The sequence below is a fragment of the Lissotriton vulgaris genome, chromosome 8 (assembly GCF_964263255.1).
Source record: "Lissotriton vulgaris chromosome 8, aLisVul1.2, whole genome shotgun sequence".
Taxonomy (NCBI): Eukaryota; Metazoa; Chordata; class Amphibia; order Caudata; family Salamandridae; genus Lissotriton; species Lissotriton vulgaris.
The window spans coordinates 569,422,278-569,445,956 of record NC_141696.1 but is presented as its reverse complement, the minus strand read 5'-3'; the positions used below and the strand labels follow the sequence as shown (position 1 = coordinate 569,445,956).

General features: G+C 45.2%; 1 protein-coding gene across 2 annotated transcripts in view; it reads left to right on the top strand.

Annotated features, from left to right (window-relative positions):
- ZBED1 (zinc finger BED-type containing 1) overlaps positions 1 to 14,586 on the top strand; it is a 1,151,072-nt gene extending 1,136,486 nt beyond the window's left edge. For both annotated transcript variants that reach the window (XM_086934385.1, XM_086934384.1), the window contains one exon: positions 13,779 to 14,586. In XM_086934385.1, the coding sequence (XP_086790511.1) occupies positions 13,779 to 13,967 (189 nt within the window). In that variant the 3' untranslated portion in view covers positions 13,968 to 14,586. The remainder of the gene's footprint in view (positions 1 to 13,778) is intronic.
- The last annotated feature ends 9,093 nt before the right edge of the window (positions 14,587 to 23,679 follow it).

Below are 23,679 nucleotides of genomic sequence, written 5' to 3'. Positions count from 1 at the left end.
CCTGGTCTCGGTGGGGATCCACCGGAAGATCTTACGTAGCATGCGCAGGATGTTGAAGCACGACGAGGAGACGGCGTTGACTTGTCTGGTCATGGAGAGGGAGGAGTCCAGGATGAAGCCCAGGTTGCGTGCGTGGTCTGTTGGTTTGGGTGCGCTGCCTAGGGCGGGGGCCACCAGGAGTCGTCCCAGCCGGAGGGTGAGGATCCCAGGATGAGGACTTCCGTCTTGTCCGAGTTCAGTTTCAGGCGGCTGTTCTTCATCCATTCGGCTACCTCTTTCATCCCTTCGTGTAGGTTGGCTCTGGCGGTGGCGGGGTCGTTGGTGAGGGAGAGTATCAGCTGGTTGTCGTCGGCGTAGGAGATGATGTTGAGGTTGTGCTGGCGTGCGATGTCTGCGAGGGGGCTCATGTAGACGTTGAAGAGGGTTGGACTGAGCGAGGAGCCTTGAGGAACGCCGCAGATGACTTCGGTGGCTTCAGATCTGAACGGAGGGAGGCGGACTCTCTGTGTCCTTCCGGCGAGGAAGGAGATGATCCACTCCAGTGCCTTCTCCTGGACTCCGACGTTGCTGAGGCGCTGTACTAGGGTACGGTGGCAGACAGTGTCGAAGGCCGCAGAGAGGTCTAGGAGGATGAGGGCCGCTGTTTCTCCGTTGTCGAGCAGAGCTCGGATGTCATCGGTGGCTGCGATCAGGGCGGTCTCGGTGCTGTGGTTGGCCCGGAAGCCAGACTGCGAGGGGTCGAGGGCTCCGTTCGTCCGAAGAAGGCGGCCAGCTGCTTGTTGACGGTCTTCTCGATGACTTTTGCAGGAAACGGGAGCAGCGAGATGGGGCGGTAGTTCTTGAGGTCGGTGGGGTCGGCTGATGGCTTCTTGAGTAGGGCGCTGAGTTCGGCATGCTTCCAGCTCTCCGGGAAGGTAGCGGTGTCGAAGGAGGTGTTGATGATGTCCCGCAGGTGGGGTGCGATGACAGCGTCGGCCTTGTTGAAGACATGGTGAGGGCAGGGGTCGGTCGGAGATCCGGAGTGGATGGAGTTCATCGTACGGACGGTGTCTTCGGTGCTGATCGGAGTCCAGGCGCGGAGGGTGGTGGTGGGGAGCGGAGGTTCGGTCGTGGCGTGCATCGGTTGAGTGCTGAAGTTGTTGTGTATGTCCGCAATCTTGTTGTGGAAGTAGGAGGCGAGGGAGTTGCAGAGGTCTTGCGAAGGGGTGATGTCGTTGTTTCCGGCGTTGGGGTTGGAGAGCTCTTTGACGATGTTGAAGATTTCCTTGCTGTTGTGTGCGTTGTTGTCCAGTCGTTCCTTGAATGCGGTTTTCTTGGTGGCGTGGATGAGTTGGTGGTGCTTTCGGGTGGCGAGCTTGAGGGCAGCCATGTTGTCCGGAGTTGGGTCTCTGCGCCAGGTTCTCTCGAGGGCTCGGCAGTTCTTCTTGGAGCTCTTGAGTTCGTCGGTGAACCACGGGGCTTTTTTGCTGCCGGGTCTGCTAGGCGGGGTCCTCAGGGGGGCGAGGTCGTCTGCGCAGTCGCTGATCCACTTGGTGAGATTGGTGGCCGCCTGGCTTGGGTTTGTTGTGCTGGTGGGAGGGTTCATGCTCAGGGAGGTCGCGAGCTGGTCGGCTGTGATCTTGTTCCAGCTTCTGCGTGCAACCTGTTGCTGGTGGTGGTGGATCGTGGTCCTTCCGAAGCTGAAGTGGACGCAGCTGTGGTCCGTCCAGTGGAGTCCGGTGGCGTGGCTGAAGGCGATGTCCTTGCTGGATGGGAAGACGGGGTCGAGTGTGTGTCCGGCGTAGTGGGTGGGGGTGGTGACCAGCTGCTTGAGTCCCAGGTTTGCGAGGTTGTCCAGCAGGGTGGTGGTGTTGCGGTCGTTGTTGTTCTCCAGGTGGAAGTTGAGGTCCCCGAGGAGGATGTAGTCAGCGGAGCAGAGGGCGTGCGGGCTGATGAAGTCGGCGATGTCTTCGTTGAATTGTGTGCGTGGTCCCGGGGGTCTGTAGATGAGGGTGCCTCTGAGGGTGGTCTTGGGGTTGATGTGGACCTGGAAGTGCAGGTGCTCGGCGGGTGCGAGGGTGTTGTCGGTGTTGGTCGTGATGCGGATGGTGTTCCTGTGGATGATGGCGATGCCTCCTCCGGTGTGGTTGATGCGGTCCCTTCGGATGATCTTGTATCCGTCTGGGATGGCGATGGCGATGTTGGGCGCTGAAGAGGCGTTCATCCAGGTTTCCGTGAAGAAGGCGACGTCTGGGGCTGTGGTGTCGAGCAGGTTCCAGATCTCGATGGCGTGCCTGTGGACGGAGCGGGTGTTGAGCAGGATGCATTTCAGGTGGCTGCTGCTGTTGCTCGTCTTGGTCTTGGCCGGTGCTGGTGTAGTGCAGGTCCAGATGCAGGTGAATTTGCAGGAGTTGCAGCAGAAGGGTCCCTGGGTGCGTCTCGGGGTGGCTCGGTGTCAGCACGGGAATCGGCCGGCGTTGAGTGCGTTGAGGGTGGCGGCGTCGTACGTCCGGCGGGTGGGCTGGGGTCTGCGGGGGCCAGGGGGCCTGACACTGGGCGCGGTCCAGGCGCGGACAGGCGCAGACGGGCTTACCTTTGGCGCGCCTTCGGCGCACAATCGGCGCGCCCGCTGCGCGTCAACGCTGTGTAGCCCAAATGTAGCAAATGTAGCCCAAAGATGGCCACCAGAGACAAAAAAAACCAAATGTAGCCCAAATATCAGCCAGATGTAGCCCAACTGTAGCCCAATGACAGAATGTACCAGAGTGTTCTAAAGAACAACTAGAGCGCTAACAGTCTTACTTATAAAGTGAGACATATAGTTAGGAATTAGCATTAAAAAAACCTATGAAATTCACTGAAAAAACCATAGGTTTCACACCAGTTATAGTTAGGAATTAGCATTTAAAAAAACTATGAAATTCACTGAAAAAAACATAGGTTTCACAACAGTTATAGTTAGGAATTAGCATTTAAAAAACCTATTAAATTCACTGAAAAAAACATAGGTTTCAGACCAGTTATAGTTAGGAATTAGCATTTAAAAACCTATTAAATTCACTGAAAAAACCATAGGTTTCACACCAGTTATAGTTAGCTGGAAATGTTACTGACATAAAACCAATGAAATTCCTCGTTATAGTTAGTTGGACTCACTATAACTTGCGCGCCTGCAATGCACTGCTGATGACGTCACATATTACATCACTCATGACATGGTCAGTGACATCACTCATGATGTGTTTATTTTCACACTATATATTCTGCGTTTAATCTTCACGTTTGCAACCATACTATCTCTTTTTTTTTTTATTCAGGAGCAAGACACCAAAGATTTAAGCATTTGTGGGATGGATAATGATCTGACTATGTATTATAAGGAATAAAATACATTCTGCCATAAGATAAAACAATATTGTAAGTCATCTCGGATGTCCCTGGCGTTAAAAAGGCACTCAGCCTTTACCCTCATTTTTTATATGGTCACGGACCTCATTGGTGTCTTGCAATATAAGGCAGCAGGGAGTGCTTTATAACACCTATAATATATAGGTGGAGAAGTGTGGCTCACTGGTTAGAGCAGGCAGACCCTGAAGCAGAGGTCAGACCCGGGACCAGGGTTCGATTCCCGACGCGGCAGGGTGTTGAGCTCAAATGTCCACGGACTCGATAATTCTCGCTTCGGTGCCTGACCTAATCATGGGTTCACACTCTGCAACTCTGGGCATTAAGCTTGCTTAATCTCCACAACGGCCCCCTGCAGCGGGATGCCTGGCTTTCACCTTGGGGATGCCCTGTAGGGGCTATCTCACAGGGAAAAACCAGGACGGGTTCCCAAGGCAAGCGCGGAGATACCCCTCCGGGGGTCGATTCTGGCGCTATATAAGAAATACAATACAGTACAATACAATAGGTCTAGTTCCCTGCCCTGTATACTTCCTGACAGATATTGACCATCTCCACTGGCAGCCAAAACAAAAAATATTGTTCTTATAACACGTTCCCTATAAAACATAAAACACTGTGTTTCGAAGGCCGTTTAAAGGATTGAATTTTACAAATACAGAAATCTGCGTGGGAAATTGGAAATCATGTCCTTATTTCTCAAGTCTGGGGTGTAGATTGATGACTCAATCACATTTTCAGTCTAGAGATATGATAAACGTTAAGTGTAAAATCATTTTGGCTCGAGATGGCGATAGAAGCTACCTTTGATGTATCGTTTCATTTGACAGGCTAATTTCATCTGGCTACTTTGTTTTCTTTCTTAAAGGAGAATTTGCCTAGCCATGATTAACTGTTTCCCTCCCCCGTCTTTTATGTGGCTGACACTACAATAACGAGGACCTTTGTCGCACTTTCGTATGCTAAATATCATTTATGTCCATATTTTGTCTTTGGCACTGTGAAATTGTGCCAATAAAAATCTGAAAGTAGTTACCTGTTGAGGGCACATCTACAGTCACGATGGGAACCCAGAATATTTATTCTCAGGCCTTCCTTTCTGGTGCTTCACTTGTTTTTGAAAGGGCAATTTGCGCACTAAGGGCCAGATGTACAAACATTAGGAATACTGATTTTCTAGTTGTGATTCTCTCCAGTATGCAATTAGGAAATTGGGATTCCTAATGTGTGAAACTTATGCAGTTTCATTTACGGATTCCTTGTGGCTTGTAAATCGACCTACCTCATGAATGGTAGGTCACAATTTGCAACCCATTAGGAATTACAGCCGTCACAGGAATGGAGGCCGGCTGAGGTCAGCAGACCACAATGTCTAAGACTGCTTTTTAATAAAGCATTTTTTTTAATGCAGCTTGTTTTCCTTAAAGGAATGTGTTTAAAAAAAAAAAAATTAAGCCTTACAGTATCAATTTTTAAGAGCGGGCAATGCTCTGTTGGGCTACTGCCTGCTCTTAAAAAATATGATTATTTACATTCTCAAAGGGTAATTGGTTACGAACGGGGTATCACCAGTTTTAAACTGGTAGTAAAGTTTTACTGTTGTGCAAAAAGAATTTGGTCACAAAACAGTAATACATACCATACCGATTCTGTATTTGGAAGGGACACCCTAAACATGCCCCGTCCAACTACTGAGTTGCATTTTGTTAATTTGAAAATGCATTTTTCCAGTTGCAAACAACCTGATTCTATAAATCGGCCCATTTGTGACTGGAAAAATGCGTTTTATGTCTGGCCCAAAATTTGCATGCGCATTCCTGCTTTGGGAAGCTGCTATGGAAAGCTGAATAAGAATGCCAAAATGATCAAAAAATGTAAAGAGAAAAATGACGTCCAAGTTTTTAATATCTTTTGAATACACCTTCTCAAATCCAAAAGAAGCAAGCTTTTTTTGTTTATGTTTGCGTGGACTCAAAATAGAAAGCGTGGCATCATCAAACATTGACTCTGCCAATATAGCATGTAATCATGACTTGTGGAGGGCAAGCAGCTTTTTGACATGCTATGCAAAGGATTTATACATCCAGCTACTGACTCGGGTCCCAAATGTTATTTGCAAAATTAAAACTCAGTGGAGCAACGCAGGCAAACATTTGGTGGTAAACCCCACCTAAGCAGACATGTGTAATTAGTGTCTCTTCCCCGCATGGTCGACTTATACTCTTACATGCCTTTGTGAATCCGTTCCAAAACATCAACATTCTGTTAAGTAAGAATTCAGAGAGGACACAGACCTTTCTATTTATACTAATTGTATAAGAATTTTCTGTGAATTCTCACATGTTGTTTCTAAGACAACATAAAAAGAGAAGGTCTGTGTGCAAGATGGCGAAGTGAGCAGACGCTTCTTTAGCTCGCTCCGCATTGACTGCCAAATATCCTGTAATCAGCCATCATAGGATCACCAGTGGCACTCAGGATCGACGGTGATCGAGCCCCGGACACCCACGATCATGCTTTGCACCCCAGACACCGCCATTGTCAAGGGGTGATGCAGTACAGACGACTTGATTCAGGCCCAAGGGCTCTCGGCCCTTCCCCCCACACTTCCGTGGAAGATGTGCCCGGCGGAGTGCGCCTGAGACGTTGTGGGCTGTGTCCCCTCATCAACATCCTAAGTCCACAGGCACGCAGCTACACCCGGAGTTCTACACAGCAGGGCACGGTCCAGTCGGGTATTCCGCTGATCCCCCGCTCGACCTTGTGGAAGGGGCCATCGTGCAACTCATGTAGGCCAATATGCACCTAACACCCATCAGATCCTCTCATGCTGAGACCCTCCGATCCGCGACAGCGCGTGTGGCTGGGCCCCTGCTCTGAGGCCTCCCTCCAGTACCCTGCTGTACCAACCAGCTCCACCAGCCACTGATTCAGCGCGACCCGCTAGGCCCGACCACACCTAAGCTATCACTAGGCCCGGCACAGAGAAGCAGCTGGCGTGGCTCTGTGGCCCTCGTCCTGCAGCGACCGGGTACAACCCTCCACCACTACTAGTCCTGGGAGGCCTATCCACGCTTGGGAGGAAAAAGTGATAGGCCCAAAGCGGCCCCTCACCTGGCGCAGCATGGCGTCCCACTACACAGCGCCCGATTGAAAGGACTGCACCGGATGGTGCCTCCAGCAAACAGCGCCGATACCCTCGATCACCTCCACACTGCCCTGTCAAGATGCTACAGGCAACCCTTGCCTTGCTGCCAATGCGAGGCTTAAAGCCTCATCTACCTCTCCCAGCCGCAAACTAAATTGTGCGCCAACATCCAATACCCTAGCCTAGGCGCTGAACACAGGTTGGGAGAAACGGACAACGGTGTTGCCATTCTGTCTAGCAGTGCGCTCAATAGTGGTGCACGGACACCAGGACGAGAACGCTTACTTCTCCTCTTTCCCTGGAACCTACGGAGCACCACAATCATCAAGATGAGCAAGCCAAGAACGGACAAACAGCAGCAGTGTGAGGACCACAAACAACTGAAGGACAGAGTGGAAGACATAAAGTGCACAATTGCATCTGTGAAGCCTTCCGTGTACTCATCAGTGGCCAAAATTAAAAAACTACAAGAGGAGGTGGAATACATTAAACACTGTGTCGATGACCAGAAGAGCAGTTCACGCAGGAACAATGTACGCCTGGTAGGTCTGCGGAATGCGTTGAGGGACAGAGTATGGAGCTGGACTTGGAAACCTGGTTTTCAGAAGTCATCCTTCAAGGCAAGCACTCAAGTTCTTCTCTATGGAGCGTTTCAATAGAGTTTGGGGGCCCCCCGCCCCCCAGGCACCCCCTCCAGACTAGTGGTCGCACACCTCTTCAATTACCGAGACAGGGACCACATTCTACAAGTCACAAGAGCCCGGGCCCGTGGGTAATCGAGAACGCAGAGGTGCACATATATCCGATTACACACAGTTGGTGTAGCACCCCAGAGCATCCTTCATGGAAGTTAAATGCTGCCTTCCTGAACACAAAATAAAGTACGCCCTACCATACCATGCCTCCCAGTGAATACAACATAAAGGCAATGTGGTCTTCTGCCATTCTCCTGAGGATGCCTGGATAGAACAAAGCAGGGTGGTACCGGCCCCAAAATCTACATCGATCCCCCGCCAGCAATGGAAAAAGGCCATACATTGTGGATGTCGCAGTTTGGGCAACGAACAGTAAAATGTAAATGTTGTATACTTGTAAAGCGCACAGCTGCCCACACCGCGGGCGTCCCGGCGCTGTATACCGCTGGGGAACCCGTCCTGGCTTTCCCTGTGAGATGGTCCCTTCTGGGCACCCCCCAAGGTGAGACTAGGCATCCCCGGCGTTGAAGGGGCTGTTGTGAAGATTAATCAAGCTATTGCCCAGAGTTGCAGAGTGGAGCCCAAGGTTAGAGTAGGCGCCGAGGCGAGAATTATCAAGCCCGCAGACATTTTGACCCAAGACCCTGCCGCGTTGGGAATCGAACCCTGGTCCCGGGCCGATCTCAGCTTCCGGGTCTGCCACCTCTAACCATTGAGCCACACTTCCCCACAGTGCCCCTCCAAAGCTCAAGCAGCACAGGGACGAGAACAAACTATCAAGCATGCTGAGAAGCATGGAGCCCCTACCTCCCCTCTCCGCTCAGATTCAGAAGCAGAGGCCACACCAGAGCAGGAGTACTCCCTATCAGACTCACAGCAACATCTGATGCTGGGCGATGGCCCCACCTTGACACCGCAAACCTCAGATGAACTGGGTTAATCAATCACAGCTTCGGGACACACCAGGAAAGTGTTCTTTGGACCAGCGAAACATTATATGCAGGCAGGAAGTAACCACTGGCATAAGGATTTCACAGATCCCTGATCGGCTCACTTATGAACATTCTACTATGGTGGTCGTGGAGAACATGGCAACAGTTAGCGAGATACAAAACGCCCCACACACAACTGTCATAGACTTATCTTGAGTTCTGTGGGTCTGTATTTTCTTTTTTCTTTGTTTAATATGTTTGCATACAAGTGCATATGGCCTTTTGCCCATTGGCAATTAGGCCTGGGGTGGGGAGTTTGGTTCATTATTTGCTATTGGGTGCCAGCCCACATTATATGTCCATGTAATATGCAAGGATATAGAACTGTCCTTTATACGCTATCTAAACTTAAGATATACTGAGGAACTTATATCTGCATTCTCTTTATTATTGGTGTAAGTGCAAGGGAATAATTATTTACTGTTGACCTGGAACGTGCGCGGGCTGGCCGGCTGTATCAAGTGACACAAAGTTTACCAATACTTATGCAGGTACCAAATATCCATAGCTATATTACAGGATACTTATCTAACGCAGCAAACGTTGAAGTCACTTAGCAAGTGATGGAGGGGCACAGTAATTGGCACAACTTATTCTGGCTAAGCCAGAGGTGCCTTAATATGGGTGGCTCCAGGAGCTCCACTACAGATGCTGCACATGCTCGTTGACCCCCAGGGCTGCTCGGTGATCTTAGAAGGCTCTCTCGGTGGTAGCCCACTGTCACTGGTCTCACTTTATGTGCCTAATTCAGGGCAATCCACATTTTTACAAATGTTAACCCCAGCACTTCATAGGGACCGCTTGGTACCTACCTACTGAGGGGGCGACTACAATAGCATTTGTGACCTAGTCCTGGATCGCTCCTGTCCTCCTCCCTATTCAGACTACTCCAAACTTCATGACCTATACATGCGCATAGATGCTATTTATTGCACAGAAGTGGCATTGACACATGTGACTCACGCTAACTACTTAGCCCCCACGTTATCGGACCACAGCCCCCTACAAATTCAATTATTCTGGGGCGCGTCCAGGCCTAGCATACCAACCTGGTGCCTCCCTTTGAAGGCACTTTGTGACCCTGCTTTGAGCTGCACCATAATGCAATCCATAACCTCATATTTTCAAACTAATGATGGAACGGCCACACATGCCGGCATTGAATGGGATGCCCTCAAGGTTATCCTGCGTGGACAGGGCATACAGGCAGTGTACTGCTCCCATATGCCCAACTCTAGGGAACTACAAGAATTAGAAACTGAAATATAACTATATGAACACAAAGCCCCTACGGACCCGCACATAATACCCTTACTTACTAAATCCAGACTAACATACAAGGATACATAGGATAAACTATGTGCCCTAGACTACAAACAATATTCAGCTAGGCGGCACTCAGAGGTCAACAAAGCAGGCAAGGAACTTGCATGGCTGCTGAAAAGCAATCTTACGCAACCACCCTTCATTGCAATATATGCCTCGGAAGGCGACTTGGTAAACATGTGGTAGCAAATAAATGATCCCTTTTACAAATATTACACAACATTGTATAAGGCCCCAGACCCAGGCAATCCTCAAGCAGTGCAACTCTTCGTGGAACAAGCAGCTCTCACTCAGGTGACACGGGCCCAATATACAGAAATGGAGGCCTCGCTCACGGAGTCTGAAATCTCTGACACCATTAAACAACTAGCCAGAGGTAAAACCCCAGGAATGGATGGCTGGCCCACAGAATTTTATACCACATATGCAACACAGCTGGTCCCCGGGTTACTCGCAATCTACAAAGAATCATTTGAAAGGGGCATATTGCCTCCTTCCCTCTGCGAAGCTGTATTATTGGTCCTCACAAAACCTGGTTGAGACCCCCTCCTTATGAGCTCATATCGCCCGTTATCTTTATTAACCTCGGATTACAAAATCTTAGGTAAATTGCTAGCCAAAAGGCTACTGGAGGCTGTCCCACTATGAGCCACATGGACCAGAACAGATTTGTCCCACACAGAAGCACGGGGCTAAATCTTCGTCACTTATTCAAATTACTTGAATGGGCCCAAATGACAACTGAGCAGAACTGGATCGCCCCCTGAGACATAGAAAAAGCTTCCGACCCCCTGGGATGGGACTAGCTATTAGCAGTGCTACATGGTTCGGCATAGGCCCCAAGTTCCTACGTTAGGTGAAAATTCTATATAACAGCCCACGAGCCCGGGTGAAAATGGCCCGCATTAACTCTCCACCTTTTGACATCGAGCGTGGCACTAGGCAGGGTTGCCGGCTCTCACCAATCCTTTTTGCCCTGGCCATGGAGCTTCTGGCCTGCGCGCTTCATGTCCTGAACTGGGGCATACAAGTACATGCACAGTGACAAATAGTTTCCCTTTACTCGAATGATTCACTGATTAACCTCCTGTAACCAGGCTGAGGCCCTTAGGGGTCTAATCGAACTACTAGACGCACATGCAGGGCTATCAAAATAAACTGGGATAAGTCAGTTTTATTCTCAATGTCACCCATACCAGCTGAACAGAGGCAGCGGCAACCGCAGGCCCCACTCGTCAGAGCATATGCTTCATTCAAATATTTGGGGGTCCAAAAATACCACTTCTCATATGGCTTAATAGACGGTACCTTGGGCAGAGCGATTGCCAGTGCTAGGGCCACACGCCCGTTCTGGACCAACCTTCCGCTTTCGCCCATGGGCCAGATAGCCATTTCTAAGATGCTTCTTCTCCCTAGGCTCCTATACTTTTTTACCATCCTACCTTATAGACTGTCTCAGAAAATATTCAAGGACCTAAGGTCGTTGCTCTTGTCCTTGATATGGGGCAACTCCAGGGCAAGGGTAGCACTCCAGAAGCTTCATCTCCCCATATGAGAGGGGGGACTGGGAGCGCCCAAAAATGCATAATACTTTGCAGCTGCCCAGCTTCAGTGGCCTATGCATTGGCTTGCAAAACATAACCTAACTGAACTGGACACCTGAGCAATGGCGTTATCGCAGCCAGATGTGCTTGATTGGTTATCAGGCTCCAAAACGCTGTATGTGAGAACAGAGGGATGTATCCTGCTGCTGGCAGCCCGTGACATGTGGGCGAAATACGTATTACCCAGATGCTGTCCTCCACCAAATTCTCCAGATTGCCCCAGATCGCCCCTTCAAGACGATACCAGGGACATACACCTGCCTAAAGCGCCCAGAGCTGGCTGAGTGGCAGACAGCCGGCTTCACAACATGGGGCGACCAGTTTACTGACTCAACCTTATGTGATTTTGACACTCTAATGGATGACTAGGTGTGTCACCAGGGACGTTCCTCCTCTATGCGACATTAACGCAACAGGCAACACAAACTTGGGGGGGGCATAAGTACTACACATACAACGTCTGAAGCCCTGCAGACACTACTGACACACGGGACGGGCAGGAAAGCCATTACGGTCATCTACAATTCCTTTATAGCAGACACAGCCCCCTCATTAACTTCACTGCGTGAATACTGGATGACGGCACTATCCACTGAAATAACAGACATACAGTGGCAGCAATGCGGGTGGAACCCCAAGGTAATCTCATTAAACGTCAAACAAATTCACCAAATTTAACTATTTGCACCACACATACTTAACCCCGCATGGGTTGGCACATATGTACCCGTCATCTATTGATGTCGGGTACCAGGTGCCATAACTCGGACTCTCAACTTTTTACATATGGTCTGGACATTCCCTCACATGACGACATACTGGGGGAAAGTTTCAGTTATACTAACAGCAGCAATGGGAACTACAATCCCAACCCAGATTGTGCACTACTTGCTAGGCATTACAAAATGTAATGCACATCGCAAGAACCTCAACAAATTCCTAGATTTAGTGCTGGTTCTGGCCAAACGTACTCTGGCTAGGGCCTGGAAATCCCCGGCAGACCCCTCCACCAAACACTCGTTGACCGCCCTCCGTCGGGCCCTGGTGGCCGAACATGAGATACTGGCATCCCAGACTCCACAACCAACGTCTAGGGCACCACAGACTGGCACCATTACTCAACCACCGTAGAATCCAGCTTTAGCGAAACACGCGCTAACTCATAACATATCAATAGCACCTACGCCACAGTCAGTGGATTCAAAAAAGACACCCTGCGTACTCACGTGGAAATCGCTATGGTATGCACACAAGCGCGTGGTGAACAGTCTTAGTTGGTTCAGACCTTAGGCCACGCCCAGCTAGTCATAGAACGGTATCTTCACCGGACAACTCTCCCACTACCCCATCGCCATCGAAGTAAACATCATAACATGCGCCCCGCAGATTGTATTATAAATAAGCGCACATCTAGTTGTACCATATTTATAGTAACTATAGGATAGGCACACTAGTTAGGTGGTATTATGTTATTTGAATTATGATTTGGTGCAGCCTTGAAACGTATTATATGTTGACAAATTCTGAGGTGAATTAATGATGGTGTTAACTGACTGTAATATTGTACACAATAGTTCACCCCCCCATCAAGTGGGCACAAAAGTGCAAATTGGAATGTACAAAACCATGTACTTTATTATGTCTAATGCACTGCTGTAAGTTGTTTTGAACAAAAAAATGAATACATATTATTTTTAAAAAAAAGAACATAAAAAGAGTACTGCAGGGGTACTACTTTACCTGTTCCAGAATGCTTTTCTCACCAGGCCCATAGTGCTACGGTCTACACAACGATTTGTATAGCATGTGTGGATGATATATCTGCACAAAATCATGTATACACAAGGCAGGGGCAACATTTAAATCAGTCTGGTGAAATTCCGGACTATCTCAAAATGTAATCTTATGCAATTTTGTGTAATTTTTACTCACCATAGACTGATTTGTGCAGAAAATATCATGACAACAGACATTTTCCGCTCAAATCTGCCAGCATCTTGTCTCACTTGCTTATGCGAAGTATGGCTATGCATGAAAAAAAAATTATGCGAGACTCCTGTAAACCACATTTTGCTATGAAAGCAAAATGTCACAGAATTTTCATGGATTTTTAAAATTAAATTAGCAAGAAAAAAAGACATACTTTCGCCCAGTTGCCTCGCAAAGTCGGAGAGTGAGTCTGATTCATAGGGTCTGATTTATAAGTGGGTGGTAATGGAAAAATCTTCTAATTTCAAGAGCATGTGAACAGACCACCAGTGGAAGTTTCTCCACAAGATGAATAGCTTGGCAGAGAAAATTCCACTAGTGGATTTCTTTGGGATTTTTCTAAGAGTTTTATATAGCGCGAACTAGACCTGAGACATCGTGTATCAGAGCGCTTTACACGAGCACCAGTTTCGTTACAGATGGGCACATTAATTTTTTTTGTTAGATGGATTCTTCTCCAAATTTAGCCTATTCTGCAAAAATCAAGCAATTTTTACCTACCACCAAGCTCTCAAACTGGCTATTTGTCTATATTCCACATGCTTTCCTTCACTACTTGGTCATGCCACTGGACAAGCCACTCGAAAGGCAAATAATTTCTATCCTGTGAATGTCTAATTCCCTTTTCTCCTTTCCATAGACTCCAGAGGAGGGGGCTGCCACGTCAGTCTATGCCGCCTGCGCGCCAGAGCTGGAGGGAATAGGAGGCTGCTACATGTACAACGGGAAAAAGACACAATCATCAGAAAAATCTTATGATGAGGACCTACAGCGGAAACTGTGGCACGCAAGCTGCAAGATGGCTGGTGTTCCTGATGTCACCAGTTGATGCCCTGTGAAGTAGTTCCGTTCTGGATGATCAATAGCTCTTTGCTTTGAAGTTGAAGGATTGCAGTGCCAATATGATTTTGCACCATTATTTGCACATTCTGACAATGCAAAAAATACGTTCACATCACTTGGCACATGCAAACATTGAATTTTGCACACATTGGTTTGGCCAGAAATTGGGGCAAATATGTGAGCAAAATTGCACTGGTGCACTTGATATAAACCACCCCAAGACGGAGGATGCCCTTGTTTGTAACTTCAAATTCTGTTCATAGCACTTGAATCGAATCTTTGAGAGTTTTGAGAACATATGCATAAAAGTACGTGAAGATGTATTTAAGAAAAATAATGGTTCATCCTATCTCATTGTTCCCATTCACTTGAAGGAAAAAGACCGAGTTTGATGGATGGAGTGTTAATATGTTGGTGGTTCATTGTACATCATGGACAATTTGATAGTTCCTTTCTCCAAGACTAGTTGAATAAAATCAGTTTTGCTATAGGTTGTAACATGATTCAAAGATGATCTTGATGATGAGATGCTCTTATATCTTGACTGCTCTGTGAAATTCTCTTCATTTATAATAAAATATCTACTTGCTTGCTTTGAATAATGATATATTTCACAGTTATGATGTTTTTGTCTGTTTGATCAATAATATAGGATGTTGTTTCGTCTTCCTTGGGGATTTCTAGACTTCTTTTTTGCAACTATATTGTGATCAGAACTGAATTATATAAATATAAAATGTGGGTTTATTTCTTTCTTTTTAGCAAAGCACAGCAGCAAAATATAAAATAAAAACAGATCTTATCAAGAATGAACACTCTAATCAGATGGTCAAAGTTCATAACAACACAACATTTAAAAATACAATCAAAGAAAGGCACAATTGAAAAAAATATTAGCCATACTCCATAATCGGATCTTCATCAAATTACTCAATAAAAAGGGCATTAAATTGTGCACCCATATAACAAAGTTTAGAAACATCAAGTGGAAAGAATATAATTACCTATTTACCAGATCTGTAATATAAAACAATTAAAATGACACCACTTTCAAATTCTTCCTAAAATTCAACATTTAAGGCACGTTCCATTTGGTAATAGGTAACTTATTTCATAACCTAGGTCTCAAGAGCCAAGAATATCCATTGTTCCTCCTTACTGGGACCTTCTGTGTTAGGAGATTCTTCATTGGTGCTCTATTTGAGAAAATGTGGAGGGTTTCATAAAGAATATTTAATCGCGTGAGGAGATCACTGTAGCCTCTTGGCCAATAAGGGGTGACCACAATTGGACATTGTACAATACTTTGAACACCTCCCCTAGGTTTGAAATAATCATTGTTAATTAGTTGCTGTTTCAGGTATAAAAACGCCCAAGAAGTGAAGCCCATCATCACAAAGGTGTACCCTTCCAGTAGCACACCATGGATTACTGGGAGCCACTCTGTGACAATCAGTTGCATGGCACCAAGCCATTAAGAAAATCCACCTAACAAGGTAGGTCACAAGTACCAAAAAGAGAAAAATATTTGAGAAAAACAAACCGAAAAATATACAAAAATGTAAAAGGGCACATGATAGGGCTGGGAAAAGTGAATTCAGCATATATATTGACTGAACTGATGATCACAGAGTGGAGTGGGAAAGGTTTAAATATGACTCAGTGGTGTTATGTGGCTGTCCAACGCTTAAGGAAACTGCATAATGTAATTATCTTATCAGAAACCCATCTGAATAAGTAAAGTCATTACTATTTTATACAATAACAATTGAACAAATATGAGCAAAAACACAGGATGGAAAAATTCATGGTGCAACTAAGCTGGTCAGGCGACCCTCATTGGCAAAAATTAAAAGCTCTCAATATGATTGCGTTGGTAGCTGGTTTATATGATTGTTTGACTATTACGGAAGGTCTACAATAGTTGGTGGCTTTTCCATTCTTAACTAAGACAATTTGAACTTGTAGGCCTACATTTACTTAAGATTTGCAAATCTAAAAAGATAACATAAATTTACTTCTGCAGCAGGGATCTTTCCTGGAGTCACATGCTGTGCATTATTCTGCCATCTAGTGGTTGGGTCTGGAATTCTCCACTCTTTTGTAGTCCTTCTTCCTATTTTTCTTTTTTGTTGTTGGTGGCCGTAGATGGACCCCCCATTTTGTGTCTCTTGTGACATCGTTCAGCTTCCTCCCGAAGCTCTCACGTTTGGTCACCATCTTCAGATTCAAATGCCTGACTAACGAAAAACTGACCAATGGCCATCAAAGGGAGAATTGGGATCGAAGCACTTGCTGACCTTAGGCACGTCCAGAGACAAGGTGTTCGTCGGATCCCTCAAAGTTGACACAGGAGGAGTAAAACTCCAGAAAAATCCAAGTCGTCAAAGGCAAATATGGAAAGGACATTTCGATGTCGAAATCAGACAGGTCCCGAGCAGACCATCAAAGCTCGATGACCAAAACATCTTCGAAATACTCTTCGATGGTTAAGAGAAAGACAGTGAGTCTCAATCCTGAAGAAAGGTTTGCAGAAATCGAGAAGAGGCATCTCGAAAAAGGACTTAGACAAAAGTCTAAAGCAGAGGTCTTCAAACTGGGGAGCGGGCCCCCTTGAGCGCCTTAATTGATCCCGGGGTGCACCAGGCTCTGTCCAAGAGAAGCATTATGCTAATAAAAGTGCTTTGTTTCAAGCAGAAAAATAAGTTTCCGTAAGTCATCTGTAATGGGCATTCACTAACACCTTCTGTCATTTATATACTGGCTTGGAGTAGGTGTCAAAAGGGAAGGGACTCAAAAAATTCCTTAAACCTCCAACTCCCACCATTACTGATAATCACACTTTATTAAGGCCTGGCAGACCAGGATAGTATGTTTGGCTACTATGTATTTGATTTTATTTTTAAAAAGGCCAACAGAACTTAACTGCTATATTTATGTGTAGACATATTTAAACATTGCACATTTTTTAGAATAATTGTTAGTAATTCTGGGAGGGGGCTGGTCATTTTCTTTTATAGGTGGCAGCTTTAAAATATTTTGGATACTGCCTAAATATTTGACACTGAAGGACCAGAGTTAAAAGGAGGTCGAGGAAATCAAGCCTCCCTTAGCTCCTGAGCCTCAAGAAGAGGAAGAGGAACTCTTCTACAAAAGGAAAGATGAAAAGTTGTCAGGAATGTATCAAGGTTCTGAGGAATCAGAATATACAGAGGCACAGTGGCAGGATCTCGAGACAGACTCCCCTGAGGAAGGAGTGAACAATTATCCAACGAGGCCTCTGCCTCTGCCTCCAGATGACATTAGCATGCACAACCAAGTCATAAAACAGGGTACATTTGGAGGAAGAAAGACCCCAGTCTTGTTTCCTGCTGGAAACACTTACACCAACAGAGACCAGGAATCAGTTCCTATCCATGTTCCCTAGTATCCTAGAACAGAGAAGAGAGAGTCCTTCAAGGAACCCGCCACTTGTTGAGTTGTGACACCAAGGGCAGTGAAAAATGATAAGTACTCTTCGAAGTATCCAGCATATATAAAGGGCACTGTACCTTCTGACTCCATTATAACATCAACAGCATGGAAGAGGGCCAACATTCCATCTACATCATGGCCGCTCCCGGATAAGGAGAGCAAACGTATGGACCTCATGGGTCGAAAGTTTGAATGCAGTGCAGCTAACCAGTGGCACATTGCAAATTCCAATGCCCTACTTAACTGACATTCCCATCGCTACTGGAAGGAAATGGGAGCACTGATGAAGCACCTCCCTGAACAATACAGAAAGAGAGGTGCACACCCCTGAAAGTGGCAAAACCATCACCAACATATGCCTAAAATTAACATTGGACACAGCAGACACATCAAGCCTCCAAATAATGATGGGCATCACCCTCAGATGCCATTCTTAGCTAAGAATTTCAGGTTTCAAGCCAGAAGTGCAGGCCATCATTCCTAATACCACATTCCACTGGGAGCAGTTGTTTGGGAGCACAGTGAACAAAACACTCAATGAACTAAAGAAGGACAACAAAACGGTTAAATCTATGGAAGCCTTGTATTTTCATGGAGGAATGTGAAGGGACACAGCACCATCATGCAGACCTATAGAAAGTATAATATACTACCAGTTAAGAAAGAGGGTCCAAGGGACATTTAGAGACATGCGCGGATAAATCCCCTAACCATATATAACAGCAGCAAAAATCTGCGGGTCTGAAACAAGGGAGAGGGGGGGGGAAATTGTGTGTGAAGACCGATGTTACAGAATGCGTCCAACAGGAGAAAATAAACAAAATGAAGTCTCAAGTAAGAGGACGGATTCCCATTACCCACCGAAGTGGCATGCTTCATCATTCGGGCATCTCCTCTCGGCTGCACTCTAGTGCAACCAAGGAGCTATAACTCTTTGCTAGTGTAAAAGGAGGAGCTTGTGGATGTTTTCAGTGAGAACCAAGTCTAGATCACCTAGGATCAACGAAGCATAATGCAGTGTGGTGAATATGTATTGCAATGTGAAATTAGTGAATTAAAATTGGCTACCAGGGGAAAAAAATTATATTTATTAAGTATCCTCTGGTGTCAAAGGTTAAAAAAGTGCCAGAGCGCTCTGAATAAATGTGCGAGCGTGCTAGTAATGAGGTCGACATGTTTCAGCCATTTCTGATCTTCCTGTGATTTTGGCTTTCTTCAGGACCTAGATGTAACTACTGCACAATAGTTGTGGAGAAAAATGTAACACATTGTGAAAAATGTAACACATTGTGAAAAGAAAAAAGTGGTAGGGGTATCTTCTTCTCACCGACATTCAAAAAAATCTGCCAATGTCTGTGCACAATCTTTTGGATGTAATTAGATTTTGTGCTAAACGTATTGACACAAGTCAACCTTGTTAGAGGAGGTTTTGGCACTGTTGGTTTAATCAGGGTTTCACGATTATTATTTGAATCTCTCTTATAAGATTGTCGAGCCAGTCTCTGCGGGTATTTCCTAGCTCGCAGGTTGAGAGAAAGCACACCAGCATGTTTCCTGAAGTCTTCAGTAGTTGACCAATTCATTCGAAGTCGGACGAACTGGCAGAATGGTAACCCATCACGTAGGGATATATTAGCAGTGAGTTCCTAGCCATGGGTTTGGTGTAGAGTTCACTTTCTAGACCCCTTGATAATGGAAAAATCATCAGGTCAAGAAACGGCAGGGTTGTCTTGCTCGCATCTATTGTGAATTTCAGATAGTTGTTCTGTTCATTCAGCCAGACATTGAACAAGTTAAGAGTCTCCAAGTCCCCTCTCCATATGATGAATATCCGTTACAATTAACGGGGTAACCCAAAAGTCAACCAGACCTGGGTGCAATACGGGAATACAATAGCGGTCCGCAACCAATAATTAAAGAAATAAATTAATTATAAGAGCAAAGATTCGGTATTGTGAGTACGCTACAATACTGATAATTCATATCCAAAACAGTTCTTAAAGAGCTTATGTACTCAATTCACAATTTAAGGAGTACATACATACAAAGTGACCACAATAGAGAAAGCGCCAAGGCAATTGATTGCACTGCTTTTGCTTAGTTTATTTACACTAATTTATACACATTTTAGAGCATGTAAAACGGTTGCCAAGAAGGTAAGAAGGAGAAATAATAGTAGTGGTGAATTAGAAAAGTATACATCAAAAGGAAAAGTACAAAAATAATCCGATATTTTAATAAACTGGTACCATCATCCAGTCATACAAGGCCTGTCCAATACATGCTTTTTTTAAATCTACATGTAATCTGTAAATTCATATATCCTGCATACAATGCATATTCATGGATCAGATTTGGGGAAAGGCAGTACAGGTCTACTATTCTCAGTTTAAATCCGTCTCACTGTTAAAATCTATCTTAGGCAATAACTGTAAGACGTCCTTAGTGTCTTGGAGATAAGTTGGCATAGTTTTAACCAGAGGTCTCAAAAAATGATCCAGGACAGTGGCTCAAGAAGTGAGCCTATGCCCGTGATAATAGGTCGACCAGGAGGGGGGCGCTGAGGCTTGTGTATCTTAGGTAACACTTAAAAATAGGGCATGACGGGCTGAGTGGTTAAAAGATAGTTTGCCTTGTAAGTTGACACCCAACCTTCAGTTCTTGCTTCCTCCACCAGCTCACTGATCTCTCTAGTTAATCTGGCAGTTGGATCACCGGACAAGACATGATAGGACCTGACCTCTGTCAGCTGCCTAAGGCATTCATCCCGATAGTCAGTGGTGTCCAAAATGACAATCGCCCCACCCTTGTTGGCGGGCTTTATTGTGATTGAAGAGTCTCTAGCCAGAGATCCAAATCCATACATCGATTGTCATCGACAGCCTATTTCCAAAGCTGCTGTCTTTGATTAGATTTGATTATAATCTACAGGATTTTTTTACAAATCAGACTCATCTTTGATACGCCTGGTTTTGTTTATATTAGAGTCTATGGTGGCAGCCTACGCCATGCTAAGTTTCCTTTCTGCTACTTTAGAAGCGTGGTAGTGCTCTGGCTAGCTCCTCATTCATTTCAACCCTGGTTCCATTTCATACATTGACTGTAACCAACAGTCAATTTCCAAAGCTGCTGTCTTTGATTAGACTTGATAAACAACCCACAAGATTTTTGAAAATCCTATGTGTGGTGGTGGTGCACAGTGCGCCCACCATTTTTTAATACTGTTTCCCTATTTCTTTGGGTGTAGTCTTTTCTCTTTCCATTTCACAGAGCGTTGCTTCATGCCCTGAGCTGTTGCCAGGAGTGGTGAGTTTCCTCCCAATTTTATATGGGTAAGGTGTTATGTTATTGAGTCCCCATCTACCTCTTTGTGAGGACTGCGATTTATTCACATTACAATTTAATTTGTGTCTTTTGTATTTTTAATATGTAGACCGCTGTTCTGTATGTACAAATGTAAAAACAATATTCCCCCTTTTCTTTTTTTGATAGGAATAGCCTTTGGTGCCAACAATTAACATACACAGGTATATGGTTGTATCGTTCCTTACACAATGTGTTACTACTGCACAATAGTTGTGGAGAAAAATTTAACATCTAGGTCCTGAAGGAAGCCAAGAGCACAGGAAGATCTGAAATGGTTGAAACATGTCGACCTCATTACTAGCGTGCTAGCACATTTATTCAGAGTGCTCTTGCACTTTTTTAACCTTTGACTCCCGAGGATACTTCGTAAATATAATTTTTTTCCCCTGGTAGCCATTTTGAATTCACTAATTTCACATTGCACTACATATTCACCACACTGCATTATGCTTTGTTGATCCTAGGTGATCTAGACTTGGTTCTCACTGAAAACATCCACGAGCTCCTCCTTTTACACTAGCAAGGAGTTTTAGCTCCTTGGTTGCACTAGAGTGCAACCGAGAGGAGATCCCCAAAGATGAAGCCTGCCACTTCGGTGGGTGATGGGAATCCGTCCTCTTAATTGAGACTTAATTTACTTTATTTTCTCCTGTTGGACGCATTCTATAACATCGGTCTTCACACCCAATTCTTCCTCCCCCTCTCCCTTGTTTCAGACCCGAGGATTTTTGTTGCTGTGACCTATAGAAAGTGTCAGGTTCCAGTCTGTAATATCTGACCATAGTTTCCCGGGAGGCAACCAATGGGCCACAACACATCAAAGCTGGCAGTACTAAAAGCAAGCACACCAGTCCTTTCTGGGTAGAGCCCGAGAAAGGGTCAGCCACACAGAGGAGGCTCAACCCCCACCAATAAGTTACTTGCAAAAGACCGGCAAACTCTCATGACCACCACCAGTGAGAGGCATAAACAAGGATCAAGGACTTCTATACACAACACCAGTAGAAGGCAGAATAAAAAACTTCCTTCAGGAGTGAAGGAAGATAACTTCAGACAAATGGATACTAAGCATAATACAGTTCAGATATTTCATAGAATTAGACAAACTTCCAACAGCAAGGGGACAAAAAAGAAAGGTCCATTCCAAAGAAGAAACATCTTGTTTCTTCACGGAGGTAGAGGAATTGCTGGACAAAGAAAGCAATACAAATAGTACCAAGACAAGAAATCAACAAAGGAAATTACTCAACTTATTTCCTAATTCAAAAGCTAGATGGTTCTCTATGACCAATTGTAGACCTCAGGTTTATAAACAAGGTTATAAAGATCAAAACATTTCAAGATGACAACATTGCAACAGTTCATACCACAAATGCAAAAAGGGGATTACATGGCAACTACAGATTTATAAGATACCTACTTGCACATTCCAATGAATGCACAGCACAAGTAATACCTCAGATTTGTGGTGAACAAGACTCTCTACCAATCCACAGTACTGGTGTTTGGGATACAATCTGCACCAAGAGTGCTCATAAAGTGTCTAGCACTGGTAGCAGTATATTTAAGAAGAAAGGGCATACACCTCTATCCTTACCCAGCCACAGTCTCAGCCTCACACGCAAAAGAGACAAACACTCTAGGAACTGCCCATGTTAACCTCCCTCCTATTCAAAGCGAGCAAGCAATTCTACAGACCTTGCAAGGTGTATCAAACGGCGCTCAAAAAATCTCAGAAGTGCTGGAGTCTGAGTCTGAATCTATGCCTGAGTCTGATTCCGATCCAGATCCAGTGTCCCTATACGATTAGATTAAAGGAAATGTTACAATATTTTACAAGAGCTCAGGGATCTTAAAGTATCACAGGCACTCGAAAAGGAACAGATGCACGAAAGACTGTCCAAGCTAGAGGACAGTATATTCAATATCCCAAAAAGGCTATCAGAAGTTGAAAGTCATGTCTCAGACCTAGAGGGCAATATTTCAGCCATGCAGAAAGACATACAAGCGCGAAATATATACAAATTCCAGATGGAGCTAAAACTCCTGGACTTAAAAGATTACAATAGACAATCCAATCTGCGTCTGGTCGGAATACCGGAAGGCCTGGAAAATGCTGATATGGTAGGGTGGTCCGGGATGCTCCTGAGGAAAGTAATTCCAGAGCTGCAAGGAGACCTCACAATCACTAGAACCCACAGAGTTCCCGCACAGAAAAATCCAAATGCCAAATACCCACGCACACTCTTAATGAACTATACAGACTATAGAATTAAGGAAAGAATTCCAAACACAGCAATAGCAAAAAGATCATTCTCCACTACTGAGTTTCCACATTTTAAAATCTTCTCTGACATGTCAGAAGCCTCTGCATGCAGACAGAAAGATTTCATTAAGATGATTGATTCCTTCAAAGCAAAAGAAGCACAAGTATCAATCGTACAACAATCAAAGTTAAAAGTTTTGGCTAAAGAATTTTTTTTAATTTTTACGGACATACCTGAAGTTCAATCTGTTTTGAAAGAACTGTGTGCTATGTGAGAGAAGCTGTATTGGCGATATGAAGTAGACAGAGGAGGCTATGGATAGAAATATGAATCGATGTATGATCTGTTAGTTTAATGGTGGACATTAGGTGAATCGGAAGGCGCAAAAGATGGCATCCAGTAAAAATGGGGGGGAAGGAGAGAATAGTGGGTAATTCCATCCTCCAGGGGTGGGGGGCTGAGGGAGAGGTGGAGGGGTGAAGCATTCAGAAAAGAGAGAGTTCTTGTGTGAAGTCTTACTGATTCAGGATCTGTATAGGTGCTACAGTGAAATGTCAAGTAGGAGGGTTTTGTCATCATAAGTATTGCATG